The sequence below is a fragment of the Aureococcus anophagefferens genome (genome assembly GCF_000186865.1).
Source record: "Aureococcus anophagefferens unplaced genomic scaffold AURANscaffold_7, whole genome shotgun sequence".
Lineage (NCBI taxonomy): Eukaryota > Pelagophyceae > Pelagomonadales > Pelagomonadaceae > Aureococcus > Aureococcus anophagefferens.
In genome coordinates this window covers 948,515-972,601 of record NW_008705567.1, presented here as the reverse complement: position 1 = coordinate 972,601, position 24,087 = coordinate 948,515, and the positions used below count along the sequence as shown (strand labels likewise).

The 24,087-nt window shown below is 71.6% G+C and overlaps 2 protein-coding genes across 2 annotated transcripts; one reads left to right on the top strand and one right to left on the bottom strand.

The window, feature by feature from the left end:
• Positions 1-6,403: 6,403 nt before the first annotated feature.
• AURANDRAFT_25102 (hypothetical protein) lies at positions 6,404-8,086 on the top strand (the record flags this gene model as incomplete). Its single annotated transcript, XM_009038095.1, has 2 exons — positions 6,404-7,498; positions 7,712-8,086. Coding segments are annotated over 2 exons (1,470 nt in total), but the record flags the coding sequence as incomplete, so codon positions are not given.
• Positions 8,087-11,308: 3,222 nt separating this feature from the next.
• Positions 11,309-15,878, bottom strand: AURANDRAFT_63504 (hypothetical protein; the record flags this gene model as incomplete). The annotated part of the gene is made up of 3 exons (XM_009037843.1): positions 11,309-13,666; positions 14,409-14,664; positions 14,791-15,878. 3 exons carry the CDS (start codon positions 15,876-15,878, stop codon positions 11,309-11,311), a joined length of 3,702 nt encoding a protein of 1,233 aa, XP_009036091.1.
• Positions 15,879-24,087: the final 8,209 nt, after the last annotated feature.

Sequence of the window (24,087 nt, the reverse complement as noted above, 5' to 3'; positions counted from 1 at the left end):
CGTCGCGGCGCTCAGGCCGATCGCGGCCGCGGGGATCGCCGCCGGGTTCTCCGCGAGCGCCGCCGCGCGCGCCGCGGCGTCGGCGAGCGCGGGCGCCGCGGCCGCCGGGAGCGCGACGCCGTCCGGGAGCGCGATGCCGTCCGGAAGCGCGATGCCGGCGAAGGGCTGCGCCGGGAGCGCGGCGACGCCGGCGTCGTAGAGCTGCCGGAGCTGCGGCAGGACGTCGTCGACGGACGCGCGGAGGCGCTGCGTGGTCTTGGGGCTTCGCTGCGGCGCCACGAAGCCGCCGACGAGCGGCAGCGCGATCAGGAGCGGCACCTTCATCGCGACAGCGGAGCCGGGCGCGATGCTGGTGCGAGGTTCGAGGCTCGTCGGTGACGAGGAATGCCAGCGCAGATCAGGCCGTCCGTGCCGTTCAACAAAATCGTTGCCACCGCCGCCTGCGCCGTCGGGCAGCGTTGGCCGCACCCGACCGCCGCGAGCGCCGCGGCCACGAAGCAGACGAGACAAAAACCAACAAGCGACCATGCCTCCCCGGCACCGCAAGTCCGAGGCGACGACGCGCCACTCCATGGCCGTCAGCAAGAAGAAGGAGCTCGAGGAGGCGCGCGTGAACCCCGACCTGCGCGTCCACAGCGACACCGATTCGTCCGAGGAGGACTACCCGGCCTTTGGCAAGAAGCGGAACCGGCTCCACACGCCCGTGCCGCGGTCGTCCTGGCAGATGGAGGCGCTGGAGGCCATGCGGCTCGGCGACGTCTTTAGGCTGCGTACCGTCTACGAGCGCAAGGGCGCGAACGTCAACCTCGCGACGAAGGAGAAGGCCTACGGCGGCTTCCGCTACATCACCTGGGGCCCCAAGTCCTACGGCGGCGAGCCCGACGGCGAGACCATGCTGCACCTCGCGGTCCGGCCGGACAACGGGCGGTACCCGAACCGCCACGAGGTCGTCGAGTGCCTCATCGAGGCCGGCGTCGACGTGAACCTGCGGAGCGGCGACGACAGGACGCCGCGGGACCTGAACACGCTCTTGATGGACACGGTCTACCCCATCAAGGGCTGGACCGTCAAGGACGCGCACGCGTTCTTCCTGTCGGCGGGGAAGCGCGTCAAGGTCGCGCACCTCACCTCCTGGCTCAAGGTCTTCGACGCCTACCGCGTCGACGGGCTGGCGATCATGGGCATGTGGTCGGACCAGGCCTTCCGCACCTGGGTCGACGAGCGCCTCGCGGATCTGACGCGCGTCGGCATCACGGCCGTCGCGCTCGAAGAGGAGACGCCCCGCTGGATCTTCGAGCTCGAGCGCATCTACGAGGAGCACAAGAAGGCGGCCAAGGCGCGGCGCAAGCGCGAGGCGAAGAAGGCCGCGGAGGAGAAGCGCAAGCGCGAGCTCGAGGCCATGGCGAAGCTCAAGGCAGGGCAGGAAAAGAGTGCGAAATTCCCAACTTCAAAGGCTCCTATCTCGGCCGTTTTCCACTCGTTTTGGCTGATTTTTGGACGAGCGATCATCTCTCGGAACGGTCTCGAAGCGTGGATGCTATTTCCGGAACGCGCGCGCGCGGAACACTCACGTTGAAGCGATGTTGAATCACTCTTTTCCTGCCCAGGCTCAAGGCCGTCGAGAAGCGGCTCGCGACCAAGGGCCTGAGCGTCGCCGCCTTCCAGCTCGCGCGCGACCGGGACGACGGCGACTCCACGGACGCGTCCGAGGGTGAGGAGGCCGCGCGGCCCGACATCGAGGTCGCGCGCGACCTGGACGAGGACGAGCGCGCGCTCGACGACTTCGGCGCGGGCTTCCTCCCGCCCCTCGACGGGCCGGCGAGCCGCCCGAACTCGCGGGGCGCCTTCCGGGACGACCTCAGCGCCTTCCGCGGCCGCGTCGACGGCGACCCGAGCGGCACGCCCGAGGGCTCCCGGCCCCAGACGTCGGGCTCCGACGACGCCGCGCGCCGCGAGATCGAGCGGACCCAGCCCCAGATGTCCGCCTACGCCGTCGGGCGATAAGTTAGCTGGCGTTTACGATGCGGTCCGAGACCTCGGGGGCTGGCGGGCTGGGGGGTGGCCTGGGAGCCACCAGGTCTCGCAGCGACGAAGTAGCGAGCGGTTGAAGGTAAACTTGCACTCTGTGTTCCAACTCGAATTCCGGCGGCACACGCACGACGATGCGAGCTCTCCTGTTCGCGCCCCTCCTCGCGCAGCTCGCGCTGGGCTTCGCGCCGCTCGACGCGCGCGGCGCGGCGCGCGGCGCGCGCGTGTTGACGACGCGCGTGATCGCGAACGACCTGGACCTCGCCGCCGTTTTGTCTCTGATCGACGAGGAGAACCACACGAGCGGTGCCGGCCTGGAGCACTACTTCTACGAGACGCTGCACGGCGTGCCGCCCGTCGAGGTGCCGCTTCCGAGCCAGGTCTCGCGCGCCGCCGAAAAGGACTCGGAGGTGCGCCACCTCGTCGCCGACCTCCAGGCGCTCAACGACGAGCTGCGCGCGACCATCGAGCTCTCGCGAGAAGAGGCCGAGGCGCGCGCCGAGGCCGAGGTGGCGGAGCGGCTCGAGGCGGCGCGCAAGGCGGGGGAGGAGCGCGCGCGGCAAGAGGCGGAGGAGGCGCTCGCGCGAGAAGAGGCGGAGGCCCGCCCGCTTCCGAGCCGAGCCTCGCGCGCCGCCGCCGTCGCGCCGCCTCCCGCGCCCGCGGAGCGCTCCCTCATCTCGCTCATCAAGGAGCACGGCCCGAAAGCGGGGCGCGCGCTGTACAAGGCGGGCAAGGAGGCCCCGGCGGCGGCGCCGCCCGTGGGACGCATGCAGCGCCTCGCCGCCGCCGTCGCCGCCGCTCGCGCCGCCGACGGCGGCGACCCGGCGCTCTACGCGGTGAGCGAGGAGACGCCCATGCCGGGGCGCGAGGAGGAGTACGAGGCGTTCAAGGAAGCGGAGCGGCTCGCGCGAGAAGAGGCGGAGGCGCGGCAGAAAGCCGCGGACGCTCGCGCGCGAGAGGAGGCCGAGGCGCGCGCCGAGGCCGAGGCGGAGAGGCTCGTGGCGGCCCAGGAAGCGGAGGCGGAGCGGCTCGAGGCGGAGGCCGAGAGGCTCGAGGCGGCGGCAAGGGGGCTCGAGGCGGCGCACAGGGCGGAGGTGCGCGCGCGGCGAGAGTCGGAGGCGCGGCCGGTTCCGAGCCGACCCGCGGCGCCGGCGTCGGCGAGCCGCTCGCTCGCCGCGCTCATCAAGGAGCACGGCCCGATCCTGGGGCGCGCGCTGTACAAGGCGGCCAACGAGGCCCCGGAGACGGCGGTACCCACCGTCCAAGTCCTCGCGGAGAACGCAATGCGCGACTTCCAGCCCGAAGCGCTCGCCGCGGCCGAGGCGGAGCGCGCGCGGGCCGTCGTGGCGGCCCAGGAAGCGGAGGCGGAGCGGCGCTCAAGGGACGCCGCCGCCCGCTCTCCCGGGCCCGCCGCGCCGCCGGCGCCGAACGCCGCGGCCGCGGGCGGCGACGGACCCATGAGCTACGCCCATGAGCTGCGCGCCGCCGCCGCCGTTGAAGAGCTCGAGCGTCTGCAGGCCGCGGGCGGCCGAAGCCCCCCGATCGGCTACAGCGAGGCGGACTACGCCCACGAGCAGCGCGCCGCCGCCGCCGTGGAAGAGCTCGAGCGTCTTCAGGCCGCGGGCGGCTTCGGCCGCCCGATCGGCGGCGACGGCGGCGGCCAGGTGCCGTACGCGGCGGGCGAGGAGGCCGCGGGCGACTTCGACGGCTTTTATACGGCGAGCGGCGGCGGCAAGGCGCTGTACACGGTGGGCGAGGAGACGCCGCTGCCGGGGCGCGAGCGGGAGTACGCGGCGTATCAGAGCGCTGCGTACCTCCGACGCGGCGAGGAAAAAGACCGCGAACAACTCGAAGAAACCAAAAGCTGGCTGCTGCGCGCGGCCGAGGCCGAGAGCGCCGCCGAAGTCGCCTCGGACGCGGCCGCCGAAACTGCGTCATAATAGCCCTAGACGAAGCTGTCCGGCGGCGGCCGCTTCCGGGGCGCGCCCGCGTAGGGCGTCCGCGCGGGCGCGGGCCGCTGCTTCGCCGCGGCGAAGCCGAGGAACGCGTTGCGCGCGCGGCCGGCGACGACGACGGCGACGGCGACCGTCGCGACCTTGGCGGCCAGGGCCCCGAGCTGGACGACGAGGAGGAGCGTGCCGAGGCGCGTGCGCCGCCGGCGGACGCCCGCGCGGATCGCGGCGACGGACGCGACGCAGAGGAGCGCCACGAGGACGACGGCCAGGACGTTGGCGACGCGGTAGAGCTGGAGGTACGTCACGCGGCCGAAGAGCGCCGGGTCGCGCCGCGCGACGCCGCGGATGCCGATCTGGAGGAGCGCCGCGAAGACGACGAGCACGACGATCTGCGACACGAGCGCGAACGTGAAGATGCCCGCGGCGCCGTCAGCAGCGCCGTCCGCGCCGAGGGCCTCGAAGCTCAGCATGCCCGCGCCGAAGAGGAGCGCGAGCGCGAAGAACCACCTGGGCAGCAAAAGAGAGATTCAACGTCGCTTCAACGTGAGTGTTCCGCGCGCGTGCGTTCCGGAAAAAGCATCCACGCTTCGAGACCGTTCCGAGAGATGATCGCTCGTCCAAAAATCAGCCAAAACGAGTGGAAAACGGCCGAGATCGGAGCCTTTGAAGTTGGGAATTTCGCTCTCTTTTGCTGCCCTGAGAACCACGCGACCTGGATGGAGAAGAGCAGGAACGACGTCCGCAGCAGCCGCGGGCCGTCGAGGCCCTCGAGCTCGACCTTGCTGAAGCCGCTCCTGATGGACAGGGCCTCGAAGCGCGGGTGGAGCAGGAAGACCTGCGACTCGTCCGCGTCCGCGCCGTCGTCGTCATCCTCGGCGGCGGCGTCCTCCTTGCGCTCCTCGCGCGGCGCGGTCATCTCGAGGCCCGCGTCCGGCGGCGGGGGGTCCATGGCTGCGAGCGCGTCCGGCGGCGGCGGTTCCACGGCTGCCCGCGCGGTGTCCGGCGACGGAGCTTCCACGGCTGCCTGAGCGGACGAAGCCGGCGGCTCCCCGGGTGGCGGCGCTTCCGCGTGCTCCTCCGGCTCGTCCGGCTCGACGGCCGGCTCCATCTCCGGCGGGGGTGCGTCGACTCCGTCCATGGTAGCACGGATTCTTCACGACCAGGCGGCCAGTTTTTATTAGGTTTCGTGCAACTTCGGCTTCAGCAACGGGCAGCCCCGACGATGAGTTTAGCCAGACGCCGTTCGAGCATGGCCCGCACGTCGACGACGGCGTCGATGGCGTCGGCGGAGCGGCGGATGTCGTCGGCGTCGGCGCGCCGGTCGTCGGCGCTGCCCGGGGAGGTGCCCCAGGGCTACAACGAGGCCATGGCCGTCAAGCGCCTGAGCCTCAACGCGCCGAAGACGCTCGCGGGCCTCGCGAGCCGCATGGAGGTCAAGGGCGAGCTCGACACGAGGGGCGACGACGCCGACGGCGGCGGCGAACTCGTGCGGGCGCTGCAGACCATGGTGGACTGCGCGCTCCGCGCGACGCCCGACGACCCCGGCTGTCTGCCCGAGATCGCGCGGCTGCTGGCCGAGGAGGCGGCGCGCCGCGGGCCCGGCGCCGCGCCGTCGGCGCCGTCGCGCGCGCCGTCGCCGGCGCCGGCCGTGCGCCCGCCGCCGCCGCCGCCGGCGGCCGCGATGAGCCCGCGCGTCCGGTCGCTCTTCGCCGCCGAGGCGCCGTCCGACGGCTCCTCCGACGACGACGCCGGCGCCGAGGAGACGAAGGACGAGCTCGCCGGCGACGAGGACGCCTCCGACGGCGGCGACGTCGACACCTTCGACGACGCGTCGCCCGTCGCGGCCGCGCGGCGCCTCTCGGAGGCCGCGTCGCGCGCGCTGCTCGCGCGGTCGGGCCTCGGCGTCGTCGTCGCGGCCGCCGGCGGGCCCCTCGACGCCCGCCGGCTCCGGGCCCTCGTCGTCGCCCAGCGCACGTGGCGCGCGCTCCGCGAGTGGCGCCGGCTCGACGCGGGGCTCCGGCTCCAGTGCTGGGGCCGGTCCGTGTTGGCGCGCCGCGCGCTCGGCGACCGCGAGGACCCCGTGCGCGCGCGCGCCTGGGTCGTCTTCAAGACGCTCGACGGCAACGGCGACGGCGTGCTCACGCGCGCCGAGGTCGCCGAGGCCCTCGTGCGCAACGGCGTCTGCTCGCGCGCGGCCGCGGAGCGGCGCGCGCGCGCGATGATCGCGTCGGCCGACGAGAGCGAGGACGACGTCGTGTCCTTCGACGAGTTCCTCCAGCAGTGGCGCCGCGAGCTCCTCAAGAGCAAGCTCACGATGAACGAGAAGCTCAAGCACATGATCGCGGTCTTCTCCGAGGGTCCCGAACGTCCCGCGTCCGAGCGCTGGTTCCATCCCGACGCCTCGTTCCCCAGGTCTCAACGTGTCCGAGGAGCTGCGCCAGGTCGGCGAGTCGACGTGGATGATCCACCCCCTGTCGTCGAGCCACGCGTTCTGGGACCTCTTCATCGCGTCGATCCTCATCGTCACCGTCGTCACGCTCCCGCTGACGATGGCGTTCACGCACCTCAACGAGCGCTTCCACTACGCGAACCTCGCGTTCGACGTCCTATTCTGCTGCGACATCGCCAAGACCTTCGCGACGGGCTTCGTGCGCAACGACATCGTCGTCATGGACTTTGCGACGACGACGAAGCGCTACGTCTACGGGCCGTTCGTCTTCGACGTCATCGCGTCGTTCCCGCTGGACACGGTCGTCGAGGGCTTCATGAAGGGGCGCGGCAACGCGTCGCAGCTCACGCGGTCGACGCGCGTCATCAAGATGCTGCGCCTGCTGCGGCTCACGAAGGTCTTCCGGCTGCTAAGGGTCACGCGCGCGTACGCGTACGCGCGCGAGCTCCAGGTCCAGCTCGAGGAGCGCCACGGGCTCCACTTCCACCCGGCGGTCTTCAAGCTCTCGAAGCTCTTCGCGGCGCTGCTCCTGGCGGCCCACTGGATGGGCTGCGTGAACTGGCTCATCGTCGAGTCCTTCGACTACCCCGAGGACTCGTGGGTCAGTGAGGAGCTGCGGAAGAAGCCGCTGGCCATCAAGTACTCCTGGGCGACGTTCAAGGCGCTGACGATGATGCTGCTGATGGACTTTGGCATCGCGACGCCCGTGGCGACGCACTGCGAGTCGATCTCGGCCGCGTGCACGGTAGAGTCGTGGGTGGTCGTCTTGTCCATGTGGGTCGGCGCGCTCTTCTACGGTATTTTGATCGGCGCGCTGGCGGAAGTTTTGCAGTCCATGAACATCTCGGGCCGGGCCTACCAGGACCACCTCCAGGCCGTCACGGAGTACCTCCGCGTGAACAAGATCCCCGGCGACCTCAACGACCGCGTCCAGGACTTTTTTTACCAGCAGTACACGCAGGGGAAGATCTTCCCCGAGGGCGTGCTCGACTGCCTGTCGCCGCAGATCCGGTCCGAGGTGCTCCTGTCCAAGTACAAGCGCCTGGGCCTCGAGCTGAGCCCGCTCGTCGTCGACGGCTGTGTGCAAATCAACCACTGGTTTGGGGGGTCTCCACCAAACTTTGAAATTCTCTAGCTCGGCCAAATCGAAGTCGATTCGGCTGATTTTTGGACGAATCGAGTGCTCTCATCGAGTTCTCGAAGCGCAACGAAGAGTCCGGTCCAAACCGTTCGATTACGCGCACATTGAAGTCGATTTGAAGATTTGATTTCCACGCAGGTCGACGGCGGCAAGGCGTTCCAGCTCCAGCTCGTCAAGCACCTCCACGACCACTTCGTCTTCTCCGAGGACCGCATCCTGGAGGAGCGGACCTTCGGCGACTACATGTACTTTGTGGCGTCGGGCGTCGTCGCCATCACGTCCATGCACGCGCGGAAGCAGCACGACCAGTCCGCGGGCGGCGCGTGCGTCGCCGCGATCGGCGACGGCTGCTTCTTCGGCGAGGTCGCGCTGCTCCTGGGCATCAAGCGCACGGCGTCGGCCCTCGCGATCACGTCCTGCCGGCTGCTGGCCGTCGACGAGGGCGGTTTAGAGCGCACGCTGCGGAACCACCCGGCCATCGCCGCGCGGCTGGAACGGGTGGCGCGGGATCGCGCGGCGCGGATGATGAACCTGAACCCCCACTACAGCGACCCGGACTTCCACGCGGGCGAGGACCGCGAGGACACGCGCACGGCCATCTTCAAGCGCGGCGAGGAGCGGCTCCGGGACGCGTCCGCGAAGCACTTGGTGGACCTCGACCCGGACGTCGACAAGGCGCTCCACGGCGACCGCCGCGGATCGTTGGAAACGGCCGCGGGCTGCGTGAGCCCCCGCGAGCTCGCCAAGGAGCTTGAGGGGCTGCTGGGCGACCAGTCCATCTACCACGAGGATTTGGCGAAGCCCTCGAAATCAGCGCACCACCGCGTGAAGAAGCAGGTCGTCCGGCCCCGCAAGTCGATCAACCAGAAGGCGCGGCGCCGCGGGTCCAAGCCGGGCACGCTCCCGCGGACGCCCTCCGCCGCGACGAAGACGAAGGGCGAGCGCATGTTTGCCATGGTCCAGCGCGGCGCGTCGCTGCGCCACGTCAAGACCGACGTCGACGGCGACGGCGACGCGTCGCCCCTGCCCATCCAGCGCGGCCGGTCGGGCCTCGCGCGCGCGAACTCGAGCATGGCGCCCCTCCAGCGCGGCAAGTCGAGCCTCGGCCAGCGGCGCCGCGCGTCCCACACGCCCGCGAGCCTCAACCAGTTTTTCTAGTAGTTGGAGTCTGGGGGTCGCGGCGGCGCGGAGTAGTACGCGGTCGCGGAGGCCCTGATGATGTTCTGGACGCTCTGGCAGGTCTTGGTGACCCAGGCGCTCGGCTTCCGGATGGTGTCGCCCTTGCGCTGGAGCTCCGCGACGACCTGGGCCGCCTCGTAGTCGGGCAGGTGCCGCAGCGCGGCGAGCGCGGCCGCGTCGAGCTCGCGCGGCTTCTCCGGCGGCGGCGGCGCGGGCGCCGGCGGCGACCAGGCGCGCGCCGCGGGGCTCAGGTTCCGCGTGGCGCTCTCCTCGGGGTCGACTGCGGGCTCGTCGCTCGCGGCGCCGCGGGTCTCACCGTTGAGGACGCCGATGACGTCGAGCAGCGTCCGCCGCGGCTCGGGAGCGATGATGCTGGCCAGGTCGTCCTCCGTGAGCAGCGCGAGCGTCGCGACGCTGTCGACCTCCTCGGCCTTGAGCGCGGCGATGACGTCCGGCGGGAGGCCCCGCGACTCGAGGAAGGTTCGCAGGTCGTCGACGATGGGCGCTGGAGGCTCCAAGATTGGCGGCGGCGCGAGGAGCCTCGGCCAGGCCCGTCGCAGGACGCCGCGCGCGAAGATCGTGAACAGGCACCGCGCGGCGGATCTCGCCTTATGCCGGGACGTAACACGCAGTGACTCCGATTGCGTGCGCCAGGCCTTGTCGATGACGACACGCAGTTTCCCTCGCGACTCGGGGGCGATGCCGGCAGTAACCAAGTCATGCTCGGAGAGGAGCGTGAATTCGCAGAAGAGGTGGACCGGGATCTTGGTGATGATGTCGAGCGGGACCCCTTCAGCCTCAAGGAAAGTTCGGAGTTGCGCGCGGCTGTGGAGGCTGCGTGACGTCAGCATTTTAACTAGGGCATGCGAGCTCTGCAATTTCGAGATGTCCAGGCACTCGAGGCCCGCCGCGCATTGAAGCTGTTCCGTCCGGTCGAGCTTTTGAAAACGCTTGGCGCACATGTCCACGTCGACGTTACTGCCGCGTAAACTGTCGAGGGCCGAAGCCAGCTCCGATACCAGCGGCGGCTGCGGCGATGCGATTTCACTCGACGCGACGGGCGGCGCCGGCGGAGGTGGCGACGCGGTCAAGGTTTCCACACGGTCAAAGAGCATTTCAACGCGGCCATTAGCTCGCAGCGATTGGGCGAGGAGCTTGCGGGCTCTTCTAACTTCTGAGAACAGCTTCCTCTGGCCGTCCGGGTTCAATACGTCGCCCAAATCGCGCGGCCGCGCTGACTCGAAATGATCGAGCGGATCTTCGATCGACAACCGCCAGGCTTCCGAGTCATTGCTCGCGGATTTTGGCGTCACCATCCCGAGCCGCGGCGAGACGATCGCAGAGACTCCGAGCCCGTTGCCGATGGGATCGAGGTGCGAGACCCACGCGAAGTAGTCCTCCACAATTTGAAAGTAGTCAAAGAAATGCTCACGTAAGCGTCCACTGCGTCGTCCACCGTGTGGACTGTCAGCCGGCGGGAAGAGATGCAGCTCCCCGGTCTGGGTGCGCCAGTGGAGCCCTGAGAGGAAATGCTTTTTGTCCCCAGAAAGCCTCTCAAAGGACACGTCGACGCCGTCGACGATCCTTGGCACGCGATTGTGTTGCAGATTTGGGAGCCCAAGGGTTTGCAGGTACGTGACGACAAGCAACGCGTGCGCGTACGGCGAGGGCGTGTGCTCCCGGTACACCGTCGAAACGCCTCGTCGTTTGGCCCACGATCGCACAATAACCAGCAAAAACTTGCTTCTCGGGTCCAAGTCCGCGTACTCCTTGAGGAGCAGGGAGTTGTAGCGCTTGACTGGCTGGCCCAGGCTGAAATCGACTTGGATGTCGAGGCCGCCGACGTGCGTCTTGAACTTCAGCAGCGGCACGCGCGCGTTCAGGACTCGGCGAAACTCGCATAGGCCGAATAGGCCGAGCTCACAATCCTCCAGGAAATGGTGGACCTTCACGATCGCCGACGCGTCTCCGCGCGCGAGGTCATCATGACCGTGCGCGACGAGGTCGACGTCGGAGTCGGGGCCCGCCAGGCCGGACGCGCAGCTGCCGAACACGTCGACTTGGCTACCGGGCCACCGCCGCGCAAAAAAAGCGCTGAGGCGATCTGCAAACGAGCGGGCGGCGAGCAGCTTATTTGGCGCCAAAAATTCTCCATAAAGACACTGTAGCTCATGGTCATTTTTTTTTTTTTGCTTCAGCTCTTTACTACTAGTAATGCGCTGCCGATCTGAAGGCGTTCCAAGGGGCTGAAGCTCACGAGCAGCACAGCCCGGAAACTGAATCATCCTCTTCACCGCACGCCTCTGCCGCGTACGGCGCCGCGCCACGACCGCGGGCCTGCCGCGCAGGCACGATCGGAGGCCGAGGCCTTGCCCATATGGCGCCGAGGGGAGTGCAACTTTTGGGCACCCGCTAAGTTGAAGACTGCAACATGAGACTGCGGCATCGCCGGGCCCTCTTTGAGGCCGTCTTTTGGCCGCCGCGGCCTCGTTTTCGTTTTCTCTTTTCGCGTCTACCCCGGAGCCTACATCGGGCCTAGGCCCTTTACCCCCCCGGCTAGCTCACGAGGTCCCCGAGCTCGGAGATGGCCTCCTCCCACTGCTGGGCGATCTCGTCCCAGCCCTCGTAGTAGGAGATCCGGTCCTGGAACACGTCGAGGACGACGGAGAGGTCCTTGGGCGACACCGCGAGGACCGCGCGCATGGAGTCGAACAACAGGAACTGGGCCGTGACGAGCACGGCCATGGCGAGGCACCGCTGGGGCAGCCCCGCCCAGAGCGCCTTCGCCATCGCGCCGGGCCCGTCCGCGCCGGAAAGCACGGCGTCGACCGCGTCGCGGACGGTCTCGCCCTCGCCCGCGACGGCGAGGCGCGTCATCACCGTGTCCGCCGGCTGCGACGCGCAGGCGCCCGCGAGCCCCGCGAGCACGCCCGCGGACAGCGACACGCCGAGGCCCACCAGGGGCCTTTCGCGCGCCGCGGGCACGAGCGCGAGGAGGAAGGACTGCGCGGACGCGTAGACCGCGAACTTGGCCACGGTGAATGGCAGCTCCCGGCCGAAGAGCGCCGGCGCGCCCGACCAAAGCCCGCCCTCGGCCGCGAGCGCCTCGAGCGCGTCGCCCAAATTCGCCGCGGTGCCCGTCATCACGCGCGCGCGCGCGGACTCGAAGGGCGCCGCGCAGGCCACGGACACGACCACCGACGCGACGGACGCCGCCAGCAGGATCGGCGCCTCGAAGCGCAGCGCCGCGTCGGCGCCCGCGGCGGCCTCGGCGGCCCGCGGGAGCACGCGGCGCAGCGCCTCGTACGTGCCGAAGGATCCGGCGCCGAGCGTGAAGCCCGCGACGGCCGACGCGTCGACGCCGGCCCAGTCGTCGTCGTCGCCGCCCAGCGACGCCTGCGCGCGCGTCTTCCGCCGGTCGAGGGGCGACGTTAAAGCCCGCGTCGTCGCGGCGCACGCGCCGCCCGCGAGCGCCAAACGCAGCGCGAGGTCCGGCGTCAGCGGCAGGTCGCGGCGCACGCCGCCCGTGACCGCCGTCGGCAGCGCGTCGATGCCCCGCTCCCGCTCGAAGGCGCCGAAGAAGGGCACGGCCTTCTTTTCGACCTCCTCGAGGGTGGCGTACTTGGCGTAGGGGAAGCGGTGCCGCGGCGGGTCCGCGTAGCGGTCGTAGGTCGGCGCGCCGAGGTCCGGCGGCAGGAGCGACAGGAGGGGGCCGACGAGGGACGCGTCGCGCGTCGTCGACGGCGGGCTCGGCGGGCCCGCGCCGACCTCGACGGGCAGCTGGAAGGACGGCCGCCGGAAGCCGCGGGTCCGCCGGTCGGCCGCGGCGCCGTCGCCGAGCACCAAGGTCGCCCGCGGCGGCGCGAGGATCTCGGACGCGCCGGCGGGGGCGAAGGCGACGTCCTCGAGGTCCATGCTGCTCCCGAAGCCCGCGCCGCCCTTGAGTACGGGCACCGCCGCGACGCCGTAGGCCAACGCCGCGAAGGCCTCGGACGGCGCGCCGCCGCCCCGGGGCGCCTCGATGGTCACCTCGATGCGGTCGCTCCGGTCGTAGCCCGCCCCGCCGTCGACGACGACGACGTCGCCGCAGAAGCCGTTGCGGACGACGGCGACGGCCTGCGCGGGCCGGCCGTCCGGGTCGCCGGGCGGCGACACGGTCACGGCCGGCGCGCCGCGGTCGTAGGCGCCCGGGAAGGTCACGACGACCTTGCCCACGGCGCCCGTCGGCTCGAGGCGCGGCGCGCCCGCGACCGCCGTCGCGTTCTTTCCGGCGAAGGGCGGCGGCAGCGCGGGGCCCTCGAGCGCCGGCGCCGCGCCCTCGCGCGACCCGTCGACGATAATCCCGCCCTCGAGCACGAGCACGCTTGCGACGGCGCGGTCCTCGGCTTTGGCGACGATCTCCGCGATGGACCGCGTCGGCTGCGCCTCGGGCGCGAGCAGGCAGAACAGGAGCGCGATCTGCCGCTTCGCGTCGGGCCGGTCGCCGTAGCGGCTCCGCAGCAGGCTGAAGAGCTGGCGCACCTTGGCCCGCGCCGTCGGCGCCGCCCAGTCGACGCGGCCCGCGTCGTCGGACGGCGGCGCGTAGCCGCAGAGGCCCGCCTCGACGGAGAGGAGGAACTCGCCGAACTGCTCCTCGCGCTTCTTCGCGACCTGGCCCGCGGTCCACCGCAGGGGGATCTCCTCGGACCGCTGGCGCCAGAGCCGCCGCGACGGGCCGTCGTAGGCGAGGAGGAAGCGGCTCAGGTAGTTGACGAACCGCTTGCCGAAGACGCGGCTCGCCTTGCCCGGCGCGCACGACGCGGCCCGGTCCTGCGCGCGCCAGACGAGCACGCCCTCCCGCGGCTCGGCGGCGTCGGCGGCGGCGCAGCCCGCGGCGCCCGACGCCGCGAGCCAGCGCAGCGCGCCGCGCCGCGGCTCGTGCGACGGTGGTGCGTTGGGTTGTGGCGGCTCGCGTGCGTCGTGTTCTGGTTTGCGTGCGTCGCGCCGCGGCGGCTCGGCGCGCAGGAGTGTCGCGCGCGGCGCGCGCGGCGGACAGGCGACCCGGAAGCCGCCGGCAGTGCCGAGAATGGCCAGCAGGAAGAGAGCTGTCCTCATTGCTCCATCACGCCGAGCAGGAACCACAAACTTTCAACACATGTTGACATGTTTGGTTTTCGAGTGCACTCGGGACGAACTGGCGCGCGCGCCCGCTCGCCCGACGTGCCGGGTCGCAACGCGGGGGGGCGAAGACCTGTGCGTATTCGCATGCACCTCGTCTTAGCTTTCAGGCCGTATCCCCCCCCCTCCGCCGTTGCCTGCTGGCTGGCTGGGGGGGAGCGGTTCGCATCATTCGCAAGAGGGGGTGCACGCGAGCAGTGTGGCCATCTGGAGCGGTCCCACACTGCTCTGGGGGTGGGTTGGGTTGGGCTCGGCGACGGTGTGGGCTCGACGTCTAGCGGCGCGTGCACGCGCGCTTGGGGCGCTCGCCCGCCTCGGCCGCAGCGGGACGGCGGCGCGACCGCGGCGGCTGCGGCGAGGGCGACCGCGAGGGCGACCGCGGCGGCGGCGGCGAGGGCGACCGCGACGGCGACCGCTCGCCGAACCGGGAGCGGCGCCAGGGCGAGCGGTCCCGCGAGCGCGAGCGCTCGTCGCGCTCGGGGCCCGCGCTGTCGCTCACGCGCTCGTAGGCGCCGTTCTTGTAGCTCTCCGCCGTCTTCGTCGCGATCAAGCGCTCGGCCTCGGCGCGCGCATCGGCCGGCGACGGCCAGAGCCGCCGGATCCGCCGGTTCAGCGGTCCGTCGGGGCGGCCGCCGGCGTTCCAGCACCGCTCGCACCACGGGCCCCTCACCTTGACGAAGTAGGTGGGGCCCGACGCGCCGACCTTGGCGAGGGCGACGTCGATGTCGCCCTCGCGGCGCCGCGTCGGCATGGGCCTGGGGGAGGTCGCAGCGGCGAGGTCCGCGCGCGCCGCCTTCGACAGCGGCCGGTCGTCGCCGAGGGCGGCGACCGGAACGTCCCGCGCCGCGTCCTCCGGCCGGCGCGGCCGCCAGATCACGTACACGCAGACGCGCACGTCGACGCAGCAGAGCCCGCCCGCGCCCACGCAGGAGAACGCGCAGAACTTGGGGTGGGAGCGGAAGAGCTTCCCGTGCGAGTTCGCCTCGACGCAGTTGGCGACGGTCGTAACGTTGTGCACGTAGACCGTCGCGTACTCGTAGTCGTTGCCGAGCTCGAGCTTCGCCGCGGCCGCCTTGGGCTCGATGTCCTGCCTCAGGAACTCGCAGGCGCCGATGTAGACGAGGTTGCCCTCGTCGGCCTTGGCCGCCGCGAACTGGTAGGTCTGGTCCGTGCCGTCGTCAATGTCCGTGAGCAACGCCTCCGGCGGAACGCGCGCCGTCGCCGCCGCGGCCTTGACCTCGGCCACGTACGCTTCCTCGTGCCTCCGCCGCTTTTGGGCCGCGGGCGTCGCCGCGACGGCTTCTCTGAGGGCGTCAACAAGCTCGTCGACGTCGACGTCGCCGGCCGCGATCGCGGCGTCGAGCGCGCGCGCGGCGTCCTTGGCCGCGTCGTTGAGCCTGGTATAGCGCCGGCGCGACCCAGCCTCGTAGGTCTTCTCCTCGGCCTGCATCCAGGCGATGGTCAGCTCGGCGTACTTCGCCGTGTGCGCGTTGTCGACGTCGTCGCCGATGGCCTCGTTGAGCGCGCCGAGCGCCTCGTCGGCCGCGTCGCGCCGCGCCTGGCGGGACCTCCTGTGCCGGGCCCGCGGCGTCTTGGACTCGGCGTCGTCGCGCTTCGCCAGGAGCTCGTCCAGCGTGCCCTGGGGCTCGCCGCGCTCGACGGCCTCGTCGTAGGCCTCCTGCGCGAACCGCGCCGCGTCGTTCGCGGCCTGCGCACGGCCCTTGGACGTCTTGGCCTCGGCCTCCATGTAGATGATGAGGAGCCTCTCGACCTCGTCCTCTGACTGGCCGCTGAACACGGCGTCGTTCACGGCGTCGAGGGCCTCCTGGGCCGCCGCGCGCCGCGTCTCCTCGTTCTCGCGCGTGATCCGCGGCGTCTGCCGGCGACGGCCATGCGTCGTCGTCCCCACAAGCACGCGTCCGTCCATCGCGGCAAGCAGGACGTCGCGCCTCAACTTCAGCCTCTCCATCTCCGTGTCGTCCTCGGCCGCGTCCATCTCCCGCTGCGCCTTGTCGAGACTGTGCTTCCTCTGACGGCCCCTGTTCGTCTTGACGAAGGCCGCTTTCTTCTTCGCCAGGAGCTCGTCGAGCGTGACCTGGGGCACGTCGCCGCGCGCGAGGGCCTCGTCGTAGTCGGCCTGCGCCTGCTCGAATTCGGTTTCGAGTTTTGCCTGCTGGCCCGCGTGTGTCGCGGCCCACGCGACGTCGCGCGCCTCCTCGAGCTCGTCGAGGACCGCGGGGCGCGAGTTGCCGTGGAGGCGCAACTCTCTCCGCACGGCGAGCTGCGCCACGTCGAAGCGGGCGCGCTTCGCTTCGCGGTTTTTCTGGACCTGACCAGCGACGCTGTGATCATATACCTCGAGGATCTTGTCCTCGAGTGGCCTTAGAATCGCTCTGCCGGCGCCCGTATCCTCGAGCCGCGCATGCTCGGCGCGAAGCGCGGCTAGCACTGCAGCTATCGCGCGACGCTTATCGTCCTGCTTCTCGATCTTTTCCTTTCGTTTCTTCGCGGCCTGCGCCTCCTGCACCGCCCGTTGAGCGCGCGTAAGCGTTGCTGAGCCTTTCGAGCGTGCCATGGCCGAGCGCCGCGGCCCGGCCGCCGCCGGTGCCGCGGACACCAAGCACTGCTGAGTGTTTAAAAAAAAGGCAAGGACAGGTTGCTTGACTTTTTTTTGGTAAGAAGCCCAACCGTGGCCGACGACGCAGCCGCACGCCGCGCAGCCTCGGCAGGTGCGCCGGAGGCGCAAAAAGCCTTCGCGAAGGCCTGCGCGAACTCGCTCGAGTGGCACTACAAAGCGGCGCAGCGGGCCGGCGCGCCGCCGTCGCGGCCGACGATCCTGGAAAGCGACAGCAAGCGCCCGGGTTGGTACGAGCCGCCGGACGCGACGGCCGCGCCGCCGCGCGTCGAGAGGCGCGCCGAAGCGACGGACATGCAGTTCGGGCTCTAGCAGCTCCGCGCGTCGGCCGACGAGCCGCCGGACGCGAGGACTTCGCGGTCGTCGCGGGGCTCCACTACCTCGCGGACATCGTGGGCGAGTTCGCGACGCTGTCCGTCCGCTTCCAGGAGCACACCTTGGACATCAAGGACATGTTGGACCACCTCGACGCGACGCGCCGCCGCATCAAGGCCCAGTACTGCGCGGCGAACCCGACCTGGGGGCGGCACGCGGCGCGGTTCCTCTCGAAGTCAGAGGGCCTCTACGGCGACGCGCCCAGCGACATCCAGATCAAGGACCTCACGATCGAGGTGACGGTCGAGAAGCGCGACGCGTTCATCACCTTAGTGCGGGAGTACGCCGAGACCTCCACAGTCCTCTGAGCATGCGCGATCCGCTAATGTTGCTTTCACGATGCTTTTATGGGATCGGTTAGAACGGGGCAGCGTATGGGCGCGTCGTGGTAACAGCCGCAGCACCATGGGCGCCCACGCGTCGTCGCTGCTGCGCGACGGCGACACGCCGGAGGAGCCCACCGTCGCCGCGTCGGAGCTCGAGGGCGCCGGCGTCGTCTTCGATCATGTTGCCTTCGCGGCGGCGGCGACGGACGGCGCCGTGCCCAAGCCGGCCGTGCTCGAGTACGCGGAACAACGCGGGCTCCTCGCGCCCGGCGCCGTGCTCGACGCGAACCTGGCGGCGCTCGGCTACTGCGAGGCGCACCTCGACGGCGCCGCGCTCGCGCGGGCGACGGGAGGCGTCGAGTCGTCGTCCCCCGCGGGCGCGCTGCTCCAGCGGCGGGCCGACGGCGCGCCCGTCGGCGCCGTCGACGAGCTCGCGGACGCGGCCAGGGAGGCCGCGGCGGCCTTCGCCGCGGCGCTCGAAAGCGCGGGCGTCGCCGCGACGTTCCCGCCGCCGAAGACCGCCGCCGCCATCCGAGCCAAGGCCAAACGAAAGTACGGCGGCGACGCGAGCCGCGTGCTCGACGCGTTGCGGTGTTCCGTCGTGTGCGAGACGACGGACGACGTCGCCAAGACCCACGCCGCGCTCTCGAAGCACTGCGCGGTCGTCCGCTGCAAGAACCGGTTCCGCGATCCCACGCCCACCGGCTACCGCGATCTTTTACTCGCGCTCGCCGTGCCCCACGGCGCGGGCCTGAGCCACGTCTGCGAGGTCCAGGTCCACCTGCGCCCCGTCGTGGACGCGACGAAGCCCGCGGCCGGCTGCTACGCGTTCTTCAAGCGCTACCTCGCGTCGCCGACGCCGGCGAAGAATTTGTTGAAGACGGCGGCGCGCTTCGCGGACGCGCGCGCGTCGTTCACGGGCCAGGCCGCGGACGTCGGCGGCTGCCTGCGCTACGCCGCGCGGTCCCTGGGCGCGCCCCAGCTCGAGGACCTCGCGCGGCTCTTCGAGAACCCCTTCGCCGCGCCGGAGCTCGCGGAGGCCGCGCTGTCGCTCGCGGCGGCTCGCCTCGAGGACGCGCACCGCGACGCGTCCAAACAGGACGTCGCGCGCGCCTGGCTCCGCGCCGCGGAGCGGACGGCGTTAGCCGACGAGGCCCGCGTCGACACGGCGCGGGTCGTGGACGCGCACAGGGCCGCCGCGGGCGACGCGGCCGTCGGCGGCGCGCTCGCGTCCTTAGCCGAGGCGAAGGGCCTATTCCACGCCGGCGACGGCGCGGCGGACACGCTCGAGCGCGTGGGCAAGCTCGCCCAGGGCGCCATCGACGCGCTCGTGGAGGCGCTCGGCGAGGGCGATGGTCGCGTCGCGGACGCGCGGATGTTCATGGGCGACTTCTACCTGGAGACTTCGGAACCGGAGCTGGGGCTGCCGGACCTGGACATGGCCGAGGAGGAGTACCAGACGGCGCTGGGCATCCGCAACGAGGCCCTGGGCCCCGCGGACTGGCGCACGCTCGCCGCGTCGCACGCGGTGCTCAAGGTCGACTGCGCGCGCGTCCCTGCCGAGGAGGCCGTCGCGCTCCACGAGACCTTTCTGGCGGACGTCGAGGGCTACGAGGACACGAGGGTGACGCCGGACGCGCTCGACGCCTACGCGGACTGCGCCCGGGCCATCGCCGCCGAGGGCGGCGACGACGACCCGCTGGCGAAGCGGACGGCTTTGGCGACCGCGACGGCCGCGTACCGCGGCGCGATCGCCGCGCGCGCGCGGCTCTTCGGCGCGTACACGCGCCGCGCGGTCGACAACTACGGGCACCTGGGCCGGGTCCTCGTCTTGCAGGACCGCAGGGCCGAGGCGCTCGACGCGCTCGCGCGCGCCGCGGACGTCGCCGCGGCGTGCGGCGACCCGGGCGACGCGCTCGCCGCGCGCCGCGCGCACGTCGACCTCGCGGACGACCTGGGGGTGGAAGAAAAGACGACGTCCTGCCTGAGGATCGACGGGCTCCTGCCGCCGGACGCGCTCCACGACGCCTTCGGCGACGCGGACGACGCCAAGGCCGTCGCCGTGCTGCTCGATTTATTCGCGCACCAGCTCGCGGCGTTTCCGGACCGGTGGTGCCCGGAGACGGGCGCCGGGGCGGCGGCCACGGTCAAGCGCGTCTCCCTGCCGGGCGTCGGCGCCGCGGACGGCGCCGTGTTTCTCGAGCTGGAGACAACGGAGCAGGCCGCGCGGCTCAGGCGGACGCTCCACCTGGAGTTCGCGCGGAGTTCGGAGATGTTCGACCGCGTGACGCCCGGCGAGCGGGCGACGTCCGACGGCGCCTGGCCCGAGGAGTACGCCAAGCTCTTCGAGCTCGACCTCGGGGCCTTTGATTCCGACGTCGAGCCGCTCGCCGTGCGCGTCGCCTTCGTCGACGCCGCGGCCTGGGACGATGCCGTCGACGCCGCGCGCGCGGGCGGCGCGGCCCACTTCGAGACGGCGCCCTTCGAGCCCGAGCCCGAGGTCGCGCAAGTCCTGGTGCGCCACGCGATCGCGCACTTCGATTACGCACCGGCGAAGGCCCACGACGGCGCGCACGCCTACCTCAAATTCAAGGCCGGCGACCGTCTGGCCGTGCTCGGCGACGTCGGCGACGGCTTCTTCCGGGGCAAGTTCCACGGCGAGGAGGGCGTCTTCCCGAAGCTCTGGGTCGCGCTCGAAGACGTGGAGGATCCGGCGGCGGGCGACGTGCTCTTCGTCGTCGAAAAGGTCGTCCCCGAGAGCGACGCGACGGGGCCCCCCAAGCTCGCTTTGGACGTCGGCGACGCGGTCACGGTCGTCGCCGACGTCGACGGCGACCGTTGGGTCGGGTCGCTCCACGACGAGCGGGGCGTCGTGCCCAAGCGGAGCCTGCGCCGCGAGCCGCCGGGCGCGCCGCCGCCGCCGCCGGCGGGCGCGGCGAAGGACGTCAAGGCCCAGCGCAACGCGAAGATGGCGCTGGCCCTCGCCGTCGACAACGACGACGCCGGCGCCATCCTCGAGGGCCTCAAGAGCGCCGCCGCCGCGGGCGTCGCCGGCGACCACGTCGTGCTCGCGCAGGCGCGGCGCCAGTACGCGGCGTTGACCGGCGCGACGAACCCGAAGACGTCCGCGGGCGTCGACGCGGCGCTCCGCCAGCTCGCCGCGGCCGTCGACGACGCGGACGTCGACCTCATCGACGAGGCGCTGCGCGAGGCGTGCCGCCAGGGCGTCAACCCGGAGAAGGAGCCCGCGTGCCTCCAGGCGCGGGCCTACCGGACCACCTTGTTGAAGGTCCGCGACGCCGAGGAGCGGTGCGACCGGGCCTACGCGTCGCGGGACCCGGAGGCCATGCGCGCGGCGCTGGCCTTCGCCGACGACGCGGGCCTGGACACGGAACACGTCGACGTCTGCGAGGCCATGCGCGCCTTCCTCGAGGAGCTCCTGGCGCGCGACGTCGAGCGGACGCGCCGGACCGCGGAGGAGGCCGTCGTCGACGCGGCGCGGCTCCGGGACCCCGTCAAGATCGAGGAGGCGCTCCACGCCGCGCGCCTCGCGGGCCTCGACACCGCGCGGAATCGCGCCTGCGCGGACGCGATGAAGCTCCTGGCGGATCTGGACGCCGCGGCGAAGCTGGCGCGGACCCAGGAGAAGTGCCGCGAGAAGCTGGCGGACGCCGTGGACCGCGGCGACCTCAAAAAGCTCGCCAAGGCCGTCGACGCGGCCCGCGCCGCGCGGCTCCAGGGCGACGAGGTCCTCGCGTACGCGGAGGACGAGCTCAAGAGGCTCGAGCTCGAGGCCGTGACGCGGAAGCGCAAGGGCCGCGCGGCCAAAGATTTGGGCGCCGCCGTCGAGGCCGGCTCGGAGGCGGCGCTACGGGAGGCGCTCGCGGCCGCGGAGGCCGAGGGCGTCGAGGACGTCGCCGCGGCGCGAAAGGCGCTCGGCGACCTCGAGGCGGAGCGGCTCCGCGAGGAGTTCCGCGCGGACGCGACGCGGCAGCTCGAGGCCGCCGCGGGCGACGACGCCGACGTTTTCTCCCTGTCCGCGGCGCTCAACGCGGCCGTCGCGGCGGGCTATGACGTCTCCGGCGACCCGCTCTGCCTCGCCGCGCGCGAGAAGCTGCGACTTTTAGAAGACGTCGAGGCGGGCCGCGCGCCGGCGCCCGCGAAGCAAGCGAAGGACAAAACTCCGAGCGACGACGCGTCCTACGACGACGACTTTCTCGTGCTCGAAGACGTCGAAGAAGTGGTGGTCCCGGAGGACGCGCCGCGGGGGCCCCGGCCCATCCGCACGGCGGACCTCGACGACAGCGACGACGGCGGCGTTACGCCGCGCGAGGCCGCGGCGCCCGCGCCCGCGCCCGCGCCCGCCGCGGCGGAAGAACCCGCGGTCACGACGCCGCGCGCGAACGGCCCCAAGGAGCACTGGTCGTCCGCGTCGAAAGCCAAGACCACGAAGACCCAGCAGATCCGCGAGGAGAAGCGCAAGGCCGAGCGCGAGGCCCAGGCGCAGACCCAGGCCGCGGGGAAGAAGGTCGACGTCGCCGGCGGCGGCAAGGACTACGGCGAGTACTTCGTCGTCCGCGACCCCGAGGGCCAGGTCAAGCGGCCCTGGACGTCCGCCTACGCGTCCCACGAGTCGCGCCACCGGCGCCACCTCAAGCGCTTCGACATGCCGCCCTGGATCGCCGCGAGCCGCGACTGCCCCATCGCGCCCGAGCCGCCGGTCCACGACGTGCCCCGCGACGGAAGGGCCGCGACGGACTTCATCGTCGACGAGGGCAAGCGGCGCGGCGCGCGCAGGGCGGCGGCGCGGACGGCCGCGGGCGTCGAGCGGGCGCTGGCGAAGGACGCGGATTTGGACGCGCTGTTCGCGGCGTTCCCCGAGACTCGCGATTTGAGGGACCTCGCGCGGCTGCTCCTCTTCGAGCTCGGCAAGCTCGGCAAGGACCTCGACGACCGCACGCGCGGCGCGGACCGCGCGAACCACGTGCTCCCGGATCTGTGGCGCTTCATCGAGATCCTCGAGACGCTCGAGTTCGGCGATCGGACGTGCCGCGCGCTCGCGGAGCAGCGCGACGACGCGGACGCGGCGCTCCGCGGCGCCTACGGGCCCGCCGTGCGCGCGCAGTGCGCGGCGCTCGACCGCCAGCTCGGGCGCATCCTGGCCCACCTCCACGAGCTCGCGGCCATCGACGCGAACGGCAACGACGACACGGACGTCGACGTCGGCCGCCCCGCGTTCAACCACGGCGAGTGGGAGCGGCGCTTCAACGGCGGCCGGCGCTCCGGCGTCACCGTCGACCGCTGCGCCAAGTTCCAGCACGGCGCCTGGCTCGCGCTGTCGGCGACGCGGAGCCGGCGCGAGGACCGCTTCGACGGCGCGATCCGCGACTTCTCGCGCACGTTCCGCCGCATCTCGCGCGCGGAGTCGTCGCTCGCGTCCCACCTCGAGGCCACGCTCGGCGTCGCGGGCGCCAAGGGCGGCGTGTCGCTCGTGCTCGCGAAGCGGGCGGGCGCGGGCAAGGAGAACGAGCGGGACCCGAAGCGCGCGGGCGGCGCCGCGGTCACGGGGACGCTGGACTGCCTCGCGGCCTACGGCGACCTCGTCGAGGTCAACCTCGACCGCCCCCTCCAGCTCACGGGGTCCCTGGACGCCCTGTCGAAGCTCGCGCATCTCTGCACGCTGTGCCTCAAAGACGCGAAGAGTTTGGCGGGGACGCTCGCGCCCCTCGAGGAGCTGAAGCACCTCATCACGCTCAACCTGAGCGGCTGCAGCCACGTCGCCGGCGACTTCGCGTCGCTCCGGAAGCTGGACCAGCTGCGGACGTTGGATCTGGAGGGCACGGCCGTCGGCGGCGACGTCGCGCGTTGAAGGGCTGCGAGCAACTGTCGACGCTCCACCTCTACGACTGCGGCCACGTCACGGGGTCCTTCGACGATTTGCCCCACGCCAAGCTCGTGTCCCTGCGGCTCCGGGGCAAGCGGCGGCCGAGCGGCCTCGCCGGGAGCCTGCACAAGGCGAACCGTATGCTCAACCTCAAGCACCTCGTGCTCCAGAACGCGCACCTCCTCACGGGCACGCTCAAGAGCATGAAGGTCCTGCGGTTAATTACCCTGGACCTCCACGGCTGCCGGGGCCTCGAGGGCGACCTCGAGCCGCTCTGCGAGAGCCCGAAGCTCCAGTTCCTCGACCTGTCCGGCTCGGGCATGCACCACAACCAGTTCGCCGGCGGGCTCCACCACCTGCGCAACGTCGCGTCGCTCACGCGCGTGAACCTGAACCACTGCCCCAACCTCACGGGCGGCCTCGCGTGCCTCCGGAAGTTGGAGAAAGTCGACCGGCTCACGATCCGCGGCTGCGTGCGGCTCGCCGTCGAGAAGGACGGGCCCTGGAAGTTCCACTGCAGCGCGGAGGCGGGGCTCCACATCCACAAGCACCGGCGCTCCCACCCGGGCGACTGGCTCATGCACGAGAAGCTCCACGACCGGCTCATGCGCAAGTCCGTCGCGGAGATCAAGCGCCAGCGCAAGGCCAACTCCGGGCCCTGGCGCTACCGACGGCCCTACTCCGACAAGCGCACGAAGACGGGCTCCCTCGTCCCGGAGAAGAACGTCTAAGGGTTTTTGCGCTATCCTGGGGGCAACTTTGGACTTCAATCCATTGCGCTCGCCGAATCATTGCCGCAAGGCTGCTTGCCGATGGTCAAGATCCAGCGCAAGCACCGGCGCAAAGAGGAGGAGCCGACGCCGGCGCCGCCGGCCGCGTCGCAGCGTACTCCGGTCGAGGCGGCGCACCCCGGCGACGCGTCGTCGTCCTTCGCCGTCGCCAAGCACTTGATCTGCAC